Source organism: Ctenopharyngodon idella, chromosome 15 (genome assembly GCF_019924925.1).
Source record: "Ctenopharyngodon idella isolate HZGC_01 chromosome 15, HZGC01, whole genome shotgun sequence".
Lineage (NCBI taxonomy): Eukaryota > Metazoa > Chordata > Actinopteri > Cypriniformes > Xenocyprididae > Ctenopharyngodon > Ctenopharyngodon idella.
The window spans coordinates 24,076,476-24,096,482 of NC_067234.1; the positions used below are offsets into that span (position 1 = coordinate 24,076,476).

The 20,007-nt window shown below is 35.2% G+C and overlaps 3 protein-coding genes across 5 annotated transcripts in view; 1 reads left to right on the plus strand and 2 right to left on the minus strand.

The window, feature by feature from the left end:
• The window catches only part of snx19b (sorting nexin 19b), a 30,010-nt gene extending 26,892 nt beyond the window's left edge, over positions 1 to 3,118 (minus strand). The window contains exon 1 of one of the 2 annotated variants that reach the window (XM_051862603.1): positions 395 to 3,118. The gene's annotated coding sequence lies outside the window, so the exon portion shown is untranslated. The remainder of the gene's footprint in view (positions 1 to 394) is intronic. The other variant, XM_051862602.1, reaches the window with a different exon arrangement.
• Positions 3,119 to 4,081: 963 nt separating this feature from the next.
• On the minus strand, positions 4,082 to 11,962 carry rps6kb1b (ribosomal protein S6 kinase b, polypeptide 1b). The gene is made up of 15 exons (XM_051863745.1): positions 11,775 to 11,962; positions 11,043 to 11,086; positions 10,755 to 10,875; positions 9,154 to 9,222; positions 8,924 to 9,071; positions 8,548 to 8,605; positions 8,244 to 8,344; positions 8,051 to 8,141; positions 7,807 to 7,897; positions 6,940 to 7,047; positions 6,789 to 6,851; positions 5,754 to 5,831; positions 5,554 to 5,661; positions 5,055 to 5,167; positions 4,082 to 4,966 (listed from the first exon to the last, which is right to left on the minus strand). Exons 1-15 carry the CDS (start codon positions 11,841 to 11,843, stop codon positions 4,720 to 4,722), a joined length of 1,509 nt encoding a protein of 502 aa, XP_051719705.1. The 5' UTR covers positions 11,844 to 11,962; the 3' UTR covers positions 4,082 to 4,719.
• A 1,029-nt stretch (positions 11,963 to 12,991) lies between these two features.
• Positions 12,992 to 19,349, plus strand: tubd1 (tubulin, delta 1). Of its 2 annotated transcripts, XM_051863746.1 has the most exons (8): positions 12,992 to 13,519; positions 13,600 to 13,747; positions 13,822 to 14,038; positions 14,361 to 14,592; positions 14,681 to 14,845; positions 14,935 to 15,063; positions 18,246 to 18,429; positions 18,510 to 19,349. In XM_051863746.1, exons 1-8 carry the CDS (start codon positions 13,369 to 13,371, stop codon positions 18,610 to 18,612), a joined length of 1,329 nt encoding a protein of 442 aa, XP_051719706.1. In that variant the 5' UTR covers positions 12,992 to 13,368; the 3' UTR covers positions 18,613 to 19,349. The 2 variants fall into 2 exon arrangements, with proteins under 2 accessions (XP_051719706.1, XP_051719707.1); XM_051863747.1 differs by lacking the exons at positions 12,992 to 13,519; positions 13,600 to 13,747 and having other exon boundaries at positions 13,822 to 14,033.
• The last annotated feature ends 658 nt before the right edge of the window (positions 19,350 to 20,007 follow it).

Below are 20,007 nucleotides of genomic sequence, written 5' to 3' on the forward strand. Positions count from 1 at the left end.
TCACACGTCTCTACTGTTACTACAATAAAACTGAGGTAACTTGGCTCTCATTAAATGTTAATTTATAACATAATATTTATATTAATATAATATTAAATAATCTATCATGATTTTAAATATGGTTACCATGACAATTGTTTGTAAGGGGCGTCTAATGATCAGCGATTTGATAGAAAAATACTTTAAAACTTTAAATAGTAGATATATTATTGAAAGACGATCTAGCTCAACATAAAAGATTCGTTTTACTGATCTTGTCATCATGACTTCATTTGTATATAATGTCGCTGCTTTGTTTTGATGGGTAGCCTATCAAGCTGGCGTTTCGAACTTATGTATAAAAAAAATGTAATATATGGTACGGTGAAACATTATTGAATCAAAATTAACTTACCATAGGTGGTAAATGTAAGGTGCAAATTTGGAGCCTAACCAATTCATGTTTAAACGCCGACTCGTACGGCCTTGCAGTGTTTTGACAGCTTCTTCCTCGTCATCTCCACCTCAGATGGCGTACTCCATTCATTCAGCGTTTTGTCGCCCTCTAGAGGTCATACAGATCCCTGCAGCGCCCCGCTACACAACACAGCCTCAGTCACCATTCACTTTCTCTGCATTTTTTTTCCCCACACAATGACACTGAACAGGACACGGTCATTCTGACTAACATTTCTAGAAACTCCATGACATTAGGGTGATATAGTCAAAAATTTGGAATACTTAAGATTTAATGCTTTTGAAAGAAGTCTCTTTTGCATATATATAAATTAAATAGTTGAACAAAATGTCAGTGAACATAATAAAAACAACTAAGTCAACCTTGAGCTGAAGTCCCCCATCATAAGTTTGGAAGCAACTGGAGTTAAAACAGCTCCAGCTGCTTATTTAAACATGGATGAATCATCCAGTGCTGTTAAAACTGTTAGTCCTTCTACAACTGACAAACAGACAGTTATTTCCGTTATGCTGTAAATTTTAGGGAATCCCCTAACAAAACGCAGATGAGATATCCATATTGTTTGTCATATGCAAATACCATTATTGTTCTCCCCAGATTGCACTTCCTCTAATAGACTGTGCAAACAACAGACAAGATTTAAATACACATTTTGTGTACAGAACCAATAATTCTCCTCTACAGCCATCACATGACTCTTGAAGAAAGCGTTTAAAGCAACAACACAGCTGTTGCTGAAAAAGCACACATTTCGCTGAACATGGCCAGATAAATAGGGTGAACTCAGGTAAACTGGACCACTTTTCTTTCAGAACTCATTGATCCAGCCAGTCCATTTGAATCATGTCCAGCTGGACAGTGACCCATAGTGTAGATTATTCTGATTGGCTCAGACAACCTGCTCATACTAACAAGAGCACAGAAGTGATGTACAGTAGGCCTATGTGCAAATTCCTCAGTACACCCCTCCAAACACACAGACATGGCTATTAGAGACCGTTTCCACCAGGTAAAATATATTTTGAAGTGTGTCCTCTCTGTTGACTTATCCAAAAGAGTTTTTCCGAGCATTATATTGCACTATAAAAGCAGTATTTGAGTTCTCCCTTATGGACAATTCATAGACATATTGCGCAAGAGCTGCATCCTGAGGGAAAAAAATGTTTAAGCGTAACTCCATATGCATGAGTGTTCATTTCCAAATGATTTACACCAACTACATGTCATTATGATCAGTCATTGCTCATTTGTGTCCAAAAAGGCAGAACCCGGTTGTACACAAAGTGTGTGCTGCTGGGAGGATCGGAATAATTTACACCAGTGGTTCTCAACCAGAGGGCCTCAAGACTCTTAAAAATAAAAGGTTCTTTATTGGCATTAATGGTTCCATGAAACTTCTTCATAGAGAAAAATGGTTCTTAAGTTTTTTAAAATGTTCTACACATTAAACCAGAGTAATGGTTCTTTTAAGAATTGTTCAATAAAAGGTTCTTTGGGGAACAAAAAATGGTTCTTCTATGCCATCGCTGCAAAAACACCCTTTTGGATCCTTTATTTTTAAGAATGAAGAATCAAGTTGTCTTAAAATTATTTCAAATAAGACTAAACAAGCATTAAAACAAGCCAAAACAACTAAAAAAAAAATGTAATTCACACCCTTTTTCTTTAAAGAACCAAGATTCCTAAGGTCTTGGAAAATCTGAATATATGAGAAAGCCTTATTTTGAAAAAAGAGAGATTTCTAGACCTGGAAAAGTCTGGTAAATTAATAATCTCCAATTTTATATTAAACATTTTTTTCTAGTTTTGTCAAGCTCTAAAATATTTTATAAGGTTCAAATTGTCTTTTAAAAATCCTTATGTAATTAATAATGAAAAACTGGAAAAGTGTTGTGGACAATAGGGAGCTTTGAAGTCAAAAAGGTTGAGAACCTCAGATCTACAAAAAACCTTTCTATATAAACTTCTGTCACACTACAATAAACTCATTAGGCATCATGAACTAAACATGAACAGTTTTACATTAATCTAGGTTAATTTTTATTTATAAAAATATTATTGTCCATGTTAGTTCATAATGCATTTAACTGTTAAAATATCAAATTTATTAAACTTTAAGATGTAGAAATGTAAGCATTTATTAATCTAGATTAAAGCATTTGTCATTGTTAGTTCATGATAACTAATGCACTGATGTTTCCGATTGAATCGTATAGTAAAGTGTTAGGAAAAAAAAACTTCTGAAATGTCCATATTTTGCATCCCCCCCATGTTTGTTTGTTTTGAAACAAATTGATTCAGTGAGGAAGCATTACATTGATCAAAAATGACAGTAAACTAATTTGTGGTAATGTTACAAAAGATTTCCATTTCAAATAATTTTTTTTTTTTACTTTCTATTTTTTAGCATTGGTAATATATGCTTTCTTGAGCAGAAATCAGCATATTAGAATTATTCCTGAAGGATCATATGACAATGAAGACTGGAGTAATGATGCTGAAAATTCAGCTTGCATCACAGGAATAAATTAAATCATTAAAACAGAAACAGTTATGGGTTAGTTCACCCAAAAATGAAAATTCTGTCATTTATTACTTACCCTCATGTTGTTCCACACCCATAAGACCTTCGTTCATCTTCGGAACACAAATTAAGATATTTTTCATAAAATCCGATGGCTCGGTGAGGCCTCCATTGCCAGCAAGATAATTAACACTTTCAATGCCCAGAAAGCTGCTAAAGACATATTTAAAACAGCTCATGTGACTACAGTGGTTCAACCTTAATGTTATGAAGCGACGATAATACTTTTTGTGCGCCAAAAAGCAAAAAAACAACTCTATTCAACAACATCTAGTGATGGGCGATTTCAAAACACTGCTTCATGAAGCTTCGAAGCTTTACGAATCTTTTGTTTCGAATCAGTGGTTTGGAGCATGTGTCAAACTGCCAAAGTCAGGTGATTTCAGTAAATGAGGCTTTGTTACATAAGTGTTTCGAATTTCAATGGTTCACCACCGGGGGGCGTGATTTTGGCAGTTTGATACACGCTCCGAACCACTTATTCGAAACAAAAGATTTGCAAAACTTCGAAGCTTCATGAAGCAGTGTTTTGAAATCACCCATCACTAGATACTGTTGAATAAAGTCGTTATTTTGTTTTTTTTGGGGGGGCAAAAAAAGTATTCTCGTCACTTCATAACATTAAGGTTGAACCACTGTAGTCACACAAACTGTTTTAAATATGTCTTTAGTAGCTTTCTGGGCATCTGAAAGTGTTTATTGTCTTGCTGGCAATGGAAGCCTTACTGAGCCATCGGATTTTATCAAAAATATCTTAATTTGTGTTCCGAAAGGTCTTACGGGTGTGGAACGACAGAACTTTCATTTTTGGGTGAACTAACCCTTTAAAAATTAATATTTCACAATATTACTGTTTTTACTGTATTTGATCAAATAAATTCAGCCTTGCTGAGCATGAGACTTTTAAAAAAAAAAAAAAATTTATCACCCAATAAGGTGTATGAATGCAGGATCCTGTAATGCACATCACTTCCACTGTTGCCAGCTGCAGAGATCTTACAAACTCTCCAATTCAACTAATTTGACACCCCAGCATGTAATAAAGTTTCAAAAGTCAACGTATTTGTTTTTATTGAGGCTCGTGTATTTATCCATCATCTATACAGCACTGTGGGATACACTCATTTAAAAACGTGTAAGACTTCAGAGTCAGGTTGAGAACCTACACTGGGTGAAACTCCCACAAATGCATCTTATTTTGCAATCCACAATGATTTGTACAATTCATTAACAGCTGGAAAGCAATTCAACTTTCCTCGGAAATACTGTAAATACTCAAAGCATCCCATTGGAAGCAATTCCAATCACTTGATCATCTTGATGGGACCATCTACTTATCTGCACATTTGCAAATAGTGTCTTGTTTTGTGATAGTTTTTTTTTTGTTTGTTTTGTTCCTTTTATGGTAAAATCATGTAAAAAAGTTGATAATCCAAAAGAAGGCCCGAACCTGATAATCCATTTGATATGTAATGGCAGGAATCATCTAAGAATGAGTTCTTTGTTTTTGGGATGCGAGGAACTGTAGCAGTTTCTCAAACTCAGTGAAAGACACATGCTCATCAGATGTGAAGGACAGTATATAGCAGATGGAAGTGATGGTGGGGACCTTTCTTCTCCCCAAGTGTCCATATAAAAGAAATAGAGAAAGCAAAAGAAACCTAAGTTGGACTAATGGTCATAGGTTCATACGTAGATGCTCTGGCCTTTTGGAGATGACGGGGTAGGCCTGCTGCTTAAACTGGCCCACGTTGGAGCCAGCAGGTTGCCTGATGGGAAGAGGGGCGGTGGCCTCGGCACTAGCCTGGACATCCATCTGATCCATGGTGGAGACCTCCATAGCGAGCTCTGTGGGGGACTGGAGGGAGGAGGGTTCGGGTAAGGTAGGACCTCGTGGCCAACAATCTCCTGAGAACTTAATCGGGCTGAAAGATGGAAGACAGCGAGGTTAAAATTGAATTCGATTTTTAAAAATATGTTACATTTATAAGTAAAAAAAAAAAATCTGATTACCTGACAGGCGTTCGAGGGCTTCCCAAAAACCGACGAGGTGAACGAATTTTTGGCTCAAATGAGAACTTCTCCTTTAAATTTTCCAACACAGATGGAGCTACATAGGTAAAACCCTGTAAGAATTAAAAGCAGATAAGAAAAGCACAGAATTTTTTCGAAACCGACTATGGAAGCTTATTTCCGCCACAGAATAAAAACTAAAGGTAATTGCGACTTTTTCCTCTCACAGTTTTTGCAATTCTGAGGAAAAAAAAAAAAAAGAATATCCTCAAATCTGAGATACAAACTACATATTTGCAAGATAAAAAGTCACAAACACCATTTTATTCCATGGCAGAAACATTGCGAATTGTGAACTCCCAATTACAGTTTATATAAGAAATAAACTTGTGAAAAAAAAAAGTCAGAATTGTTATAAAGACACAATTAACATTTTTTTTATTCCGTGGCAGAAACAGGCTTCCATAGAGGACAGTAAAATCATGATTAGCTGCCTTACCAAAAAGACCTGATTTGCACTTTCGCTCAGTGTGGAGTCATCAGGACTGTCAACGGGAGTCTGGCTGGTGAACTTTGAATCAAACTGGCTCACATCCTCAGCAGATTGCTGTCAAAATGAGACATCAGATTATGTAATTCATATATACTCAATTAACCCTTAAGATGCCAGAATGCACCACAAAAAGTGGCGGTAGTTACCAAGAAAGGCTTGAATGGTGGTTCTACTTTACGCGCGAGAAGGTCGTCCCAATTAACATGTCGGAAGAAGGGATGAGTCTAGGAAACAAATTGAAGCAAATTAAAATCACAGTTAAAAACAGCAGAAACTAAACAGTTTAAACTAACCCTATAAATTCTACTGTATCATATTTGATATGCAAATTTCTAAGGCCACTAAATTATCAACACGATCAAAACTTTGTTAAAAATCATTGTACGCAATCTTCTACATGCCTTCTGTCCTCTGACTGATAGTTTATACTTTTGCAAATAAAAGTCCTTTTCAGTATAATTATCTGATTTTTAGTGTAAGAATATTTTTATATTATTAGTATTTCAAATTGAACACTTACTGAACTGAAGCAAATTTTAGAAAAATCATGTTAAAAAGTGAGTATCAAATGACACATCAGGCTTTTGAGGAATATTTATTTGTACATCTCTCAATCATCGTGATGCACTGCATTATATATTTTGCCCCTCACAATAAAAATGACAGAGCCTTGATCATAAAACTAAGCATTTAAATATCAACTAAGAAATATTATTGAGAGATATATATAATGGCAACTGAAATTTATATGCATTTTATGCAAGTAGTCTGCTATAAAATCTCATTGATTTACATTATAGGCTATCAGAATTTGATCTTACTTTTTGGCCATATAAATATCAGGAACTGCACCAGATGGCAGTTTGCTCAGTTTGGGCATCTGAATAAAATTGAGCTGTTTTCTTCCTCCTCAAGTGTGAACTTCATATTCTCTTATACCATACTATTTGAGTCATAAAACCCTTGATGTATCAAATATGATACTCAACAAAAAACACATATGCAAACTTTTTTTGATTTTTTAAATAGTATGTCTAATGGTTTGATGATCTGTTCGATTAAAACCTGTTCAGTTGCTGTCAGACATGGTGTACATTATTTCATATGTCAGGCTTTAAAGGGTAAAGATTTGATGTTGAATCTAACATTGATATTGTTAGACATGAGAGCTGTAAACAGACCTGTACTTCTGTTGCATCTCCAGGTCCAGCCCCAAGCCGAGATGAGGCACTTCTTTTCAGTAGCTGAACACAAATGGAACAAAATTATTATTACAAAATGACCAAAACATCTTTCTTTCTACTGAAAAAAATAAAATAAATGTTAGCCTACCCTTTTGAGAAGGTCCCTGGCTTCTTGTGTGAGGTAGGGTGGGAGGTTCAGTTTGCATTTAAGAATTTTGTCAATGGTTTTCTTCCGGTTCTCTCCTGTAAAGGGGGGCTAGAATGGCAAAAAAAAAAAAAAAAAACATCGATGTCAAAAAGAAACATCCATTTAAAGTAGGGATGTTCAAAAAATTGACTAGATCTAGGATTTTCAAACTTTATTGCTAAGGACCCCTAATATGACAATGCCCTTGTAAGAAACCCCACTGATAAATATAAAGGCAACTGTATATTTTGGGGGGTAAAAATCCATTTATACTGTGCAAGGAAATATTAAATGTATGATTTTTTTTTTTTTTTTTTTTTTACAAAAATATTATCCAAATATTTAGTAAAAGAACAAACCGAGAAAAATAAATTAATTAATTAATTAAATAAATAAAAATAATTAAAAAAAAAAAAAAAAAAAAAAAAAAATCACAATTAATGTATTTCTGAGCAGCCTTTAGAAAGCAGAATTAAATATAATTACATTTCGTGATTGTAAACAGAAAACAATTAACATATTTCATTAATATCTGAAAAGCAACACATTAACTTTGACAGCCTGAAAAACATTTTGTAAAAAAATAAAAATAAAATAAATGTAATTATCATCACTTTTTAGTAAACTGCTATAAAAAAAATAAAAAAAAGTGCTTGCATTACGAAAAAAAAAAAAATTCAAATTAGATTTTTTTTTTAATTAGTCAAGCTCACTAATTGATTGTTGAAATTACTTCTGGAACATAAATTCCAGAATGTAAATACGAAAAACAACTATTGCAAGCTAGTGCACCGCACTAAGACACAGTCACAAGACACATATACTCACTGCTCCTGTTAACATGTCATACATCAAAGCCCCCAGACTCCACCAGTCAACAGCCCGATTGTGTCCGCTTCTCATGAGGATCTCTGGAGCCCTGAAATAAAAGGAACTTCTCACGCTACTGTAGAATTCTTCTAAATGCATGTCACACAGGCATGTCAGACAATGAACAGAGACATTTGCAAAACAGGAAATTAGCAACTCGGACACTACAGGGATGTTAAGGACTTCTTTAAACGTCTCTCACATGTACTCAATAGTGCCGCAAAAAGTATGGGTCACTGTGCCGTCATGAATCGACTCCTTACACAGCCCGAAATCAGTCAGTTTTACATGTCCTGTAATAAGACAGAAAAATATTAAAGAATTAAAATAACAATTTTCAGTTCTTCCACTGACAATTTAAGCCTTTCTAAATTACAAAATGAAGCCGCAAAAACCTTGGTTATTGAGCATAATGTTCTCAGGTTTGAGATCTCTGTAGATGATGCCTTTCTGATGCAGGTGTCCGAGAGCCATAGAGATTTCAGCCAAGTAAAAGCTGCATGTAAAAAGCCCAGAGCATCATTCTGATTATCTTTGTTCATTTCATCATGTTGAATTTAAAGCTTTCTATATGCATGTGTCCTTAAAAATTGTTTAAAAAATTGTCACTTGAATCAAACACACACACATATATATATATATATATATATACACATATTCTTTAAAAGTCACAAAACTAAACAAATCGGCCTCTCTTACCAGGCTGTGTCCTCCATGAAAATCCCTTCTCGCTCAAGCTGCATAAAAAGCTCCCCACCTGCAAAAGAAAAATGTTTTTACCACAAACATTAGTTTTAAGAGCAAACACTGAGATGGACCGATAGTAAAGCTTTACCACATCAGATTTCAAAACAAGATCGCACTGCAAAAGTACTGTTTTGCATTAACATATTTAACATTTCAGCGCACAAATTTAAACAAATTCCCTCTATGCAAAAAAAGCAAGACATTCAAAGAAGGAATGCCACTAATGGCAGAATATATTCCTTAGCAACTCCACAGCAACAGGAGGGGAGTGGAAAGAATGAGAAGTTATCTATCTCTAAGAGACAAAGGTTGTTCTTGATTCACGAACCACTTAGGTATTCAAGGATGAGGTAAAGCTTGCCGCCCGTCTGAAAGGCATAGATTAGATCAACGATGAAAGGATGCTTGACTTCCTCTAAGATGTTCCGTTCTGCTTTAGTATGCGCTGTGTCCTTGGCATTACGTACAATCATAGCCTACAAGAAGCAGAATAAGGCGACATTGAGACATTGCAACAAATGTAAATTATTGCATTCAAATGGAAGGTATTTGCTTAACCTTTTTTAAGACTTTCATTGCAAATATTTTTCCTGATGCTGCACCGGATACTTTCCGAACCTGGAAAACCTATTAAAAAAAAAAACACAGAAAAAGTTAAAATTGTGTTATCTTTATTAATATTGCAATTAATTAATATTATTTTCAAGAATATATTTTTATATTCATTTTAATTAATTTTTAGTAATTTTGTAATGTGCTTCTGTCATTTTATTAGTTTTCGTTCTTTTTAAATATTAATATTTAGGTTCAATTTATTTTTATTTTAGTGTTTCAACAAACTTATTTCAGGCAACATTTCAAATATTTGGTTAATTCATCTCTATTTTATTTTATTTCAGCTTTATTTTAATTAACAAAACTAGGGATGCTCTGATCAGAATTTTTGCAGCCGACATAGACTAGATTTCTTGTCATCATGATCGGCCGATACCGATCCTGATCATTTAAGCGCTATATGTAAGTGATATGTAAGCTCTCTGTTGAACATCAATGTTAACTCCTTATGCCTTGAAGTCATTTTTAATGATTTCACATGATTTCAAGTGGCATACTTAAAATTAATGGCTTATAACGCTACAAAAAAAGGTATCATCAAGTACATGGTCTCATTTGATAGAAAACCCTTTGGATTTTGAAGAAAACAGGATTTTGATCGTGTTTGGAAGTTCTTATATTACAACAACACTGCTGGAAAAAAAAAAAAAAAAAAAGGGAATTTATTGATTTATTCTGTTATTATTCATGCTTGACATGATGACTATTAGAAAGTATACATGACAGGTCATAAAATCAAGCTCGTTTACAATCATGTCAGCGGCATCTGTGCCAAATTTTGTGTTGATATCTCAAAGCAATCAAAAGTTATGGCATTTGGAACCACAGTAGCCTTTTTATCAAAAGTCCACAAACCTGTCCAAACAAGTGATCTGAGTGTTTTACTAAACATAAAAACTAATTACATGTGTAAACACCAGAAAGCATAAAAAAAAAAAATTTACAATTACATAGAATAAGTAACAAGATACTGGTTGATAAGTGATGATCTTCCAGCGTTCTATTCTATGGCGCGCAGTAAATTAAGACCTGTCAATCTGAGCGATCGATCCAATCGAAGCATGCTTCAGCTGTAAAAAGTGTCCGATTGGTCTCTCAACACATCATCCCTGTCCATTATAACCCAAGATCCAGTTTCCATTTGTTGAATTTTCAAATGACGTTGGAAAACACTGCGTCATGATCGCGACAAGATCCTATAGCTTTAGCCAAGCAGCATGTCATGTCACTCCGTGAGGATTTTCTCAAGATCTACGCATCATGTTATGTTGTTTGTGGGCTTGTTTGAAACGAGACAACCTGCTCTAAATAAAGATGTGTGATTTACTATGGTTTACTTATATTTTGCGAAGTTACAAAGCAGAATGTGGTGCAAAAGCATCCTCTGTATACTGTTTACATGCACGTCGAGGGCAACTTTTTACGTCAACAAACTGTGATTGGTTTGTAAGATTGGACAAATTTGTTTTAGTTGGCATATAATAACCCGGTTGCACTATGTACTTGATATTACAAAAAAAGATACATTAAAAAAAAAAAATTACCTTTCCATAACCACCTTTCCCTAACACACGGAGAAGCTCAAAGCACTCTGGACGGATGTTCTCAGTGCCTTGGTTCACGTTGTCTTCTGATATCTCAATCTTCTCACAGTCGTCCATGTTACTATAAGAACAAACCAAAAATGACAAATGATAATGTGCATTATTCCACTTATCAACTTTTTTTTCAAGTATATTCTTTTTTAAGAATCTGTCTATGCAACTTTATTTAGTACTTTTTATTCAAATATTCAAAAATAAAAACATTCTGCAACCACTAGATATACTCACAATTCAAAGCCACTGCACTGATCCATAAGGTCATTGATCTGAGCCTGCAGAGGAGAAGTATTAAAAGCATGATCAATAAAAGCTCAATTCACTGCAATAGCGAACAGCGTTATGCTGGGTGGAGAGATGATCAGTACACGAAGAGATAACGTTACGAGGCAACAGTTGGCAGCACTTCTAGTCTGAACATGAAAACGTAAGGGGTCGTATTTCGCAATACTATTCCTAGAGATCCCATAAGGTGACATGCACCATCTATGGCGTTGCAACTACTAATTGACTGATCCTCGTAAAAATACTTATTAAAGTCAGTAAATAATTTAAAGCACAAGCATGCATGCATACATATACATATATATGTATGTAAAGAATGCTGCACTGCAACATCCCATGTGAAAGGCAACCCATACGTGCAGCCCTTTAAATTGCCGTAACTGTACTGTACTGTCAAGTAGTAAGCTTACATACAACCCTATTATCTCCAGCTTCTATTTTCGACTAGTATATATAAAACACATTTCGGGTAGTAAAACTCCGATATCTCTGACACATGTGCTGACAGGCATAATATCAAAGTTATGCAATACATAAAACACACTGTACGGGTATCGTGTTAGCCTGTTAGCATAACATAAAGCAGCCTGACGCTTATTCCTCGGGCCTCAGGCCTGCACTCGGCTCAGGGTGGAACGCTCCCGCGTGCCGTTTACTTCAAAACCGTCCGTCCATTACCTCCTCCAGCTCATCATCGGAGACATTTTCCTCCGGCTGGTCCAGATCGATGTCGAAAACGCCAGCCATCGTTGAGTTCGCCGTCTGGAATCACTTCAAACCGCGTGAGGAGCTCGCGCTTCCCGCCTCATGGACATGAACGCACAGTCGCCATGACCGGCATGGACGCGAACTGACACCCCCACGCGGAGGAATGCGGGAAAATACTCACGCTGGACTTCAAAGTGTTTTAATGTGTGTAGCTGTCAAAAAATTGGTAACACTTTACAATAAAGTTTGATTAGTTAATAAATTTAGTTAACATGAATAAAGAACAAACAATACTTCTGCATCATTTATTAATCGTAGTTAATGTTAATTTCAACATTTACTAATACATTATTAAAATCAAAAGTTGTATTTGTTAACATTAGGTAATGCACTGTGAACTAATATCAACAAACAATGAACTGTATTTTTATTAACTAACATTAATTAATAAATAAAGGCTACTGTAACAAATTAATTGCTCATTGTTAGTTCATGTTAGTTAATACATTAACTAATGTTAACAAATGAACCTTATTGTAAAGTGTTAGCAAAAAAATGTGTTGTTGTGTTGTAATTATTTACTTGTATGCTTTACAAAATCACACATTTAGTTAGCCTAAATAATTACTTATTTAATTAAAACAAATAGAATAAGCTTTATTGGTGTAAATCTTGTTACTTTTACTGTCAAACTTTATCATATTTTAACCCTGAATCAAAAAAGAAGAAAAAAAAACCTCAAATTCGCTATAATACAAATAAATAAATACATTAATTAAAACAAATAAATTCATTTTTATTATTGTAATGCAATATGAAACAAAAAAAAAAGTAATTAAATTGTAAAGTATTTATACATAATGGTATTATTTGTTGCATTATATTTAATTTATATTAAAGAATAAAGTCTACTGCAGTAATGAGAACCTAAGGGAGTCACCGCTACGAATAAATTTAGAATATAAAATTAATATTGAATTATAAAGGTAAAAAGAATTTGAGAAAAAAAAGTCCTTAACTGGCACGAAAATATTGTAAAAATATAAATAAATCTTGCGCTTTATGCAAAAAATATTATTTCTCTAATTTTCAATTTGATTTTGGGGGTGAAATATGACCTAGTACGTAAGCAGAACACTGGAGCCAACAGAAAGTATGTATTGTGCGCCACCTAATGGTTGTATAGATGTATTTCACTCTAGCTCCCAGTCCCATCATGCATCACTTTCGACACTTGCAAACCTGCACCCGCCTTCAACTGTAGCAAAGAACTTATACTGGCTTCTATACTCTTTGACTGTAGGCACAACTCTACTTTTACTTTGTAAACTTTTTTTTTAAAGTAGTGACTTAATGCTACTTGATATTGTGTATTCCATAGCTTTGTTTTGACTCTCCGTACAGTAAACTGACGTCCAAGAAATTTGTCTCATTGACTTAGAAGGTAAACGTTGCTATAGCTACACTTTCGGTAGTTGTGTATTCACATAATGCTGCCACGAGAGCGCGCGAGACGGTTGTCGTATCGTTTAATGGGTAATATCGAAAGATAGAGCCCGTAGATATGTCGGTTGTAAGCTTACAATTGGGTCAGTGTGGGAATCAGATCGGACACGAGCTCTTCAGTGTCATAAGCGATGATTCAAATGGACCAAACAGAAAGAAGTACAAGCAATGCAGTGATGAGAGATTCTTTTATGAAACCTCAACTGGAGGTAGGTTCAGCTCAATAATGTTTGCTAATACCTCTGTAATATTTGATATTTATTAGGTTCCCAATGTTTATGTCTCACAGAACTTGTGGCGCGGTCAGTACTTGTTGATATGGAGCCCAAGGTTATCTCTCAAGCAATAGCCAAGGCTTCAAAATCTGGAAGATGGAGGTACGGAGACAAAGCACATTTCTCCCAGAAGCAGGGCTCTGGAAACAACTGGGCAAATGGGTAAGAAGATGAGCTCTTAGTTTGAGCTTTTAATGTGTTTGTCATGTGTGAGTTCAGTTTATGTTCTTCTGAAGGTTCTGTGTTCATGGACCACGTCATGAAGAGGCTGTGGAGGATCTGGTGCGGATGGAGATCGAGCGATGTGATCGTCTTGCAGGGATTTTCACCATGATGAGTGTTGCAGGTGGCACCGGTTCTGGTGTGGGTACCTATGTCACTCAGCGTTTGAGGGACATATACCCCCAGTCCTTCATCCTAAATCAAGTGACATGGCCCTATGGAGCTGGTGAGGTAGTAAGCTTTTAGTATTTTAATGTATCATTGATATTTTTTGTTTCTTTTTCTGTACAGCGCAATGGTCCACTACTGTTGTTTTTATTGTGCTATATAAGTAAAACATGATTTGATTTGCCATCAAAACCATATTAAACCAACATGAATTAAAACAGTACGTTTCTGAGAACTTGGCACGTGTTTTAAACTAGATTTTTTTCCCTTTCTTTACATTGGACACTCTTATTTGGCATTGATCCTTATTCTAATCTCCAAATTGTTTTTGTGATTTTTTTTTTTTTTTTAAATTGTTTTTAATTTTATTTTTTTCCCTTTCCAGGTGATTGTGCAAAACTACAACTCTGTGCTCACACTTTCACGTCTCTACCAGCTCTCTGATGCTATTCTGGTTCACGAGAATGACACCGTGCACAAAATCTGCAGCCAGCTGATGAACATCAAACACATCTCCATCAGTGACGTTAATAAGGTGATCGCTCACCAGCTGGGCAGCGTGCTTCAGCCCGCTTATACTGCTGATTCACCCTGCCATTACAGCAGAAATCCCATAGGTACAAATGGCTTACAATTCACATCCAATTTCAGAGAGTCATCAGGAAAAATTACATTCCTTTACCAGTGTTTATCTGCTGTCTACAGGGGAATTACTGAGTTCTCTGGTGTGTCACCCCGAGTACAAACTGCTCAGCTTGTGTAACATTCCTCACATGTCCAGCACGTCTCTGGCCTATAGTGTGTTTAACTGGCCTGGCCTGCTCAAACATTTACGTCAAATGCTCATCGCCAGCGCTAGGATGGAAGAAGGTGACACATAACAGAAGAAATGCAAATATTACTTCATTGATTGTCTACATAATGGTTTTGTGGAACTAAAATGCTTTTTGTTTTTAAAGGAATTGACTGGACAGTAAGTGTCACATCAGGAGGAGAGAGTGCGACAAACAGCAGGCATAAAAGTTTCAATTCGTCACTTGCTAATCTTCTAATACTGCGGGGGAAAGACGTCTCTACTGCGGTTACAGGCAAGTAGCCCTTAAATGTACTTCCATCCATTATCATGCATTTTTTAAAGGTACACTATGTAACTTTTGGCCCTCTAGTGGTTAAAAAAACAGAACTGTATGCATTTTGTTGCAGAAGAACATTGTTTTGGTTGTGCTTCGGCTCTGTGTGACTGTGCAGATGAATATGGTTATTCTACTGCTCATAAAACATTCACTACTGGCCTTAAGAGATATAAACAGTCTAGATGGAAAGGATCTCAAGCTGACTAGCTGAAGATGTTACTGTAGCTTTACCCATTATTACCCAACCCAATGTTGATTCTTGAGTTTTTTGACTGTCACGTTCTCTTTTTGCCAGCAGACTCTACTCTGTTCGCCGTTTGTTTAAAACAGTGATTTCCCATTCAAGGTTCAAGATTTAGCTGCTCCATGTCAACCTTTCTCTCTTATTGTGACAGCTAACCTATGCCACTCCCACACCATACACACATCAAAGTAGCCGTGGCAACTTTTCTCTATTTATGGACGAGGATATTCACGGACGAGTGACGAATGTAAACACTTTTGCATGAAAACTGTCCTGTCAAAAAAAAAAAAAAAATATATATATATATATATATATATATATATATATATATAATAGGCTTACCATAGTGAATCAGTGACAGTGGTTCTCAAGTTCAAGTATTTTATTGTCATTGTGTAACACAACGAAATTTATCTTGTGCCAACCCCAAAGTGCATTAACATAGAACAGCACTTATGTGGGGAGCAGGAAGCCACTGCGTCTGTGCGCACCGCCATCTTTATTCACTACCTAGTTCTCAAACTATTTTGGTCACGCCCCCTCCCTTTAAACCTTTAAGAAAATCTGCCACCTAGTGCTGTCAAACGATTAATTGCATTCCAAAATAAAAGTTTGTGTTCACATAATAAATATACACAGCACACACACACATATTAAGTATTATAAATACACACACATGCATGTATATATTTAAGAAATATTTACATGTATGTGTATATACATTAGGGGTGTAACAATACATCGATCTAATGTCAAACGATACGATGCATCGATGCAACATGTATAAAATAGATACCTGCGGCTATTTATGTATTTAAAAGGCACCTTCGTTTTAACACTCTCCATATTTTCACACAATGTCAGTCTGTGCGTTATCGCCAACGTGTGCATTCTGGTTTAAACTACCTTTCAGAACTTGTGAAAGACGCTCGGGACAGTAGATGGAACTGTCACTGTCCCGATCGAGACAGTGCTGAATCTTCATGAAAGTTTATAAATTGCTCGTGTATAAAGCCTTGCAAAAAGCAGCGCGCACACATCTCTAACAGTGTCTGTTAGATCACGGCGCTGGAGAATAGAGCGCTATGAATCGTTCTTCACACACAGTAAATTATTATTTGTGGATGTCCGAATCAGGGTGCAGGATGTGAAATTTTGAAATAATTGTTTGTTATATATTTTGGTTGCAGTTGTGAGTTAATAAAAAATGTAACTGGTAGTGTAAAATAGGCACATAATATCGAAATATTGATCGATATACCCCTGAATCGTATCGTAATCGTATAGCAGAACTTTGTGAGGTATCGGAAAATATCGTATCGCTGGCTATGACAATCGATATTGTATCGAATCGTGATGAACTGTCCGATTTACACCCCTAATATACATGCATGTGTGTGTATTTATATATACACAGTACACACACATATATTAGCTACGTAAACACAAACTTTTGGATGCGATTAATCATTTGACAGTACTAGCGTCCAGTGCCGCCCACCTCTGACTACCAAATAATTTTATTCTAATTCTAAAATTTCAAAATTATAAAAACTGAAAAAAAAATTTAAATGGAAAAACGTGCAATGTTCCCATTGATATCCTTTTTTTCTCTACATACAATAAAAGTTAATGGGAACCGGAACTGTTTGGTTACCAACATTCTTCATATGCCATAAGTATTAGATTGTCATTTTTTGTGTGGAATATCCCTTTAAGGTAAATATTCACATTATTTTTAACGTGAAAGTGGGCACGGCCATTTGTAAATCGAATGTGTCTGGCTTCCAGTATCATTCGCTTCCAGTTATTTGAAGCTGTACAAAGCAGCTCGTTATGATGCTTGACACTGCAAACTGGTATTTTTTATCATATTATTTTAATGTATTGTCTTAAAGGGTTAGTTCACCCAAAAATGAAAATTCTGTCATTTATTACTCACCCTCATGTCGTTCCACACCCATAAGACCTTTGTTCATCTTCAGAACACAAATTAAGATATTTTTGATGAATTACGATGGCTCAGTGAGGGCCTCTATTGCCAACAAGATAATTAACACTTTCAGATGTCCAAAAAGGTACTAAAAACAGTTCATGTGAGTACAGTGGTTCTACCTTAATATTATAAAGCAACGAAAATACTTTTTGTGTGCCAAAAAAACAAAATAACTTTTCAACAATATCTAGTTATGAGCGATTTCAACACACTGCTTCAAAGCTTTACGAATCTTTTGTTTCGAATCAGTGGTTCGGATTGCGTATCAAACTGTCAAAGTCACGTGAACTATTGAAATTTTGAAACGCTTATGACGTAACAAGCCTCGCTTACTGAAATCACGTGACTTTCATGCTCTGAACCACTGATTCGAAGCAAAGGATTCGTAAAGCTTCGAAGCTTCATGAAGCAGTGTTTTGAAATCGGCCATTACTAGATATTGTTCAAAAGTCGTTGTTTAGTTTTTCTGGCGCACAAAAAGTATTCTCGTCACTTTATAATATTAAGGTTGAACCACTGTACTCACATGAACTGTTTTAAATATGTTTTTAGTACCTTTTTGGACATCTGAAAGTTTTAATTATCTTGCTGGCAATGAAGGCCTCACTGAGCCGGATTTCATCAAAAATATCTTAATTTGTGTTCCAAAGATGAACGAAGGACTTTGGGGTGTAGAACGACATGAGGGTGAGTAATAAATGACATAATTTTCATTTTTGGGTGAACTAACCCTTTAATTATAAACACTGGTTTGTAGCACAAACTGTTTTACTGTTTACTGCAGTCATTCTTCTCATTATTTCCCCATAGTAGCTAATGAATCGGAAGTCTCACACAGAAAACAGCTTACTTCTAAAGTAGATGGGAAACTAACATGAAAAATACTTCAATCAACAGATGGTTTTAAGGATCCTGCATTATATGTGCCATGGCTTAAAACAGAAAATAGTTTCAGCACTTGGAACTCCCCTGTAGCCTTCAATGGATATGAAAAGTCAGCCACTTTGGTCAGCAACAATCAGTCCCTTTTAAAACCACTGGACAATATAGTCAGGAAGGCTTGGAACATGTTTGCCTCAAGGTGAGAAATACAATAGCATAAATACTGGCCAAATTTCTGTAGTGTCTTTTTAAAAAATACTATTTTTTTTCTTCCTGTAGGGCTTATGTTCATCAGTACACAAAGTTTGGAATCTCTGAGGAGGATTTTCTGGACAGTTTTACTGCAGTAGAGCAGATCATCTCCAGCTACACACACCTCTGATTAACCCTCATAGACGGCTCATCATAAAGATTTGACAATACTGATTTCATATGATTGCATATTAGATTTACTGGCCTCTGGAGAAGTATATTTGTTAAAATAGGGCTGTTAAATTCATCATTTTGTGATGTAAAAATATTTATTTCTGCCTTTTAAAGCTCTAACTATACAATGGATAATTTATAAGTATTTAAATAATTTGAAACAATTTTAATGAGATAAAAGCAGTGTTTAATTATGATGCTTATTCACTTTTTTCGAGCCATTTTATGAATACCCATTCTGCAAGAAAGTTGAACTGGAAAAATAACAAGACCTTCAAAATGTCTTAGTTTTCCCTGTGTTTTTTTTTTTTTTTTTTCTCTCTCTTCTCCAGCATGATTTGAGAATGATTCAAAGAGCATCTTGAGCTTCAATGGAAGCACAAACATCTGGCCGTCACATGATCAATGTCACAAATTTAGAAGACCTGAAAAAATAGTGTTGAATTTTTAGAATATTTATTATTTTATTATTATTATTATTACTATGATGATAAATTGCCAGGTGGTCTCTCTGTCCCTGATATTTTTGTTTACTGATTACCTTACCGCTTACGATTACAGATTGCTTGCAATTTATAAGTATTGCCAATTTTTTTTTTTTTTTGTCTCTGATATTTATTACCTATTATAGAATTAATGATTGTGTGGTTTTTAGTGTTTCTGATTCTATTTTTTTTTTTTTTTTTTTTTTTTGGTATTTCACTTGAATTGTTTAATTTTTATTTATTTTGTATAGGCTATGTAATACAAAATACTGATTACTGTACCAATTACAATTGCCTTTTTTTTTAGTATTACCCAATTGTTTTTGGTTTATTGCTTTTTCTGTCTCTTACATATTTAATTGTTTGTATATAGAAATTGAATAAGTTGGATATTGAATAGTGAGTAAATCTCTGAGCCCCGTTTAATTGTGACGATGGGGGAGAGAACTAAACATTCAAACGTCTGCTTACACTTTAGGCCTGTGATATTAAGCTAATTTTATTTTTGATTTCGGCTTCCAAGGATCATCAGAAAGAAGATAATTGTGATAAAACTATTAAACTAGTCGCATTTCGTCTAGCACAACTTCCTTCCCTCACAGCAGTCGCATTCGTTCCTTTATAAACCCAAACTTAACGTCAGAATCAGCTCAACCGGTGATTGTTGTAAAATGCTGTCTTTACTGTTGCTAAATTGCGGGACATGTCTGATAATTATTATCAATGTTTTAAAACGTTGAAAGCACAATAATCCGCTCAAGAGACGCTGTTTCCCAGGCTAAATTGTGTGTGCGCACTCCAAAACGGATCACAGATCAATTACACTTTGGGCTTCGGGTGCACGTCCAAACGATCAAATACACACA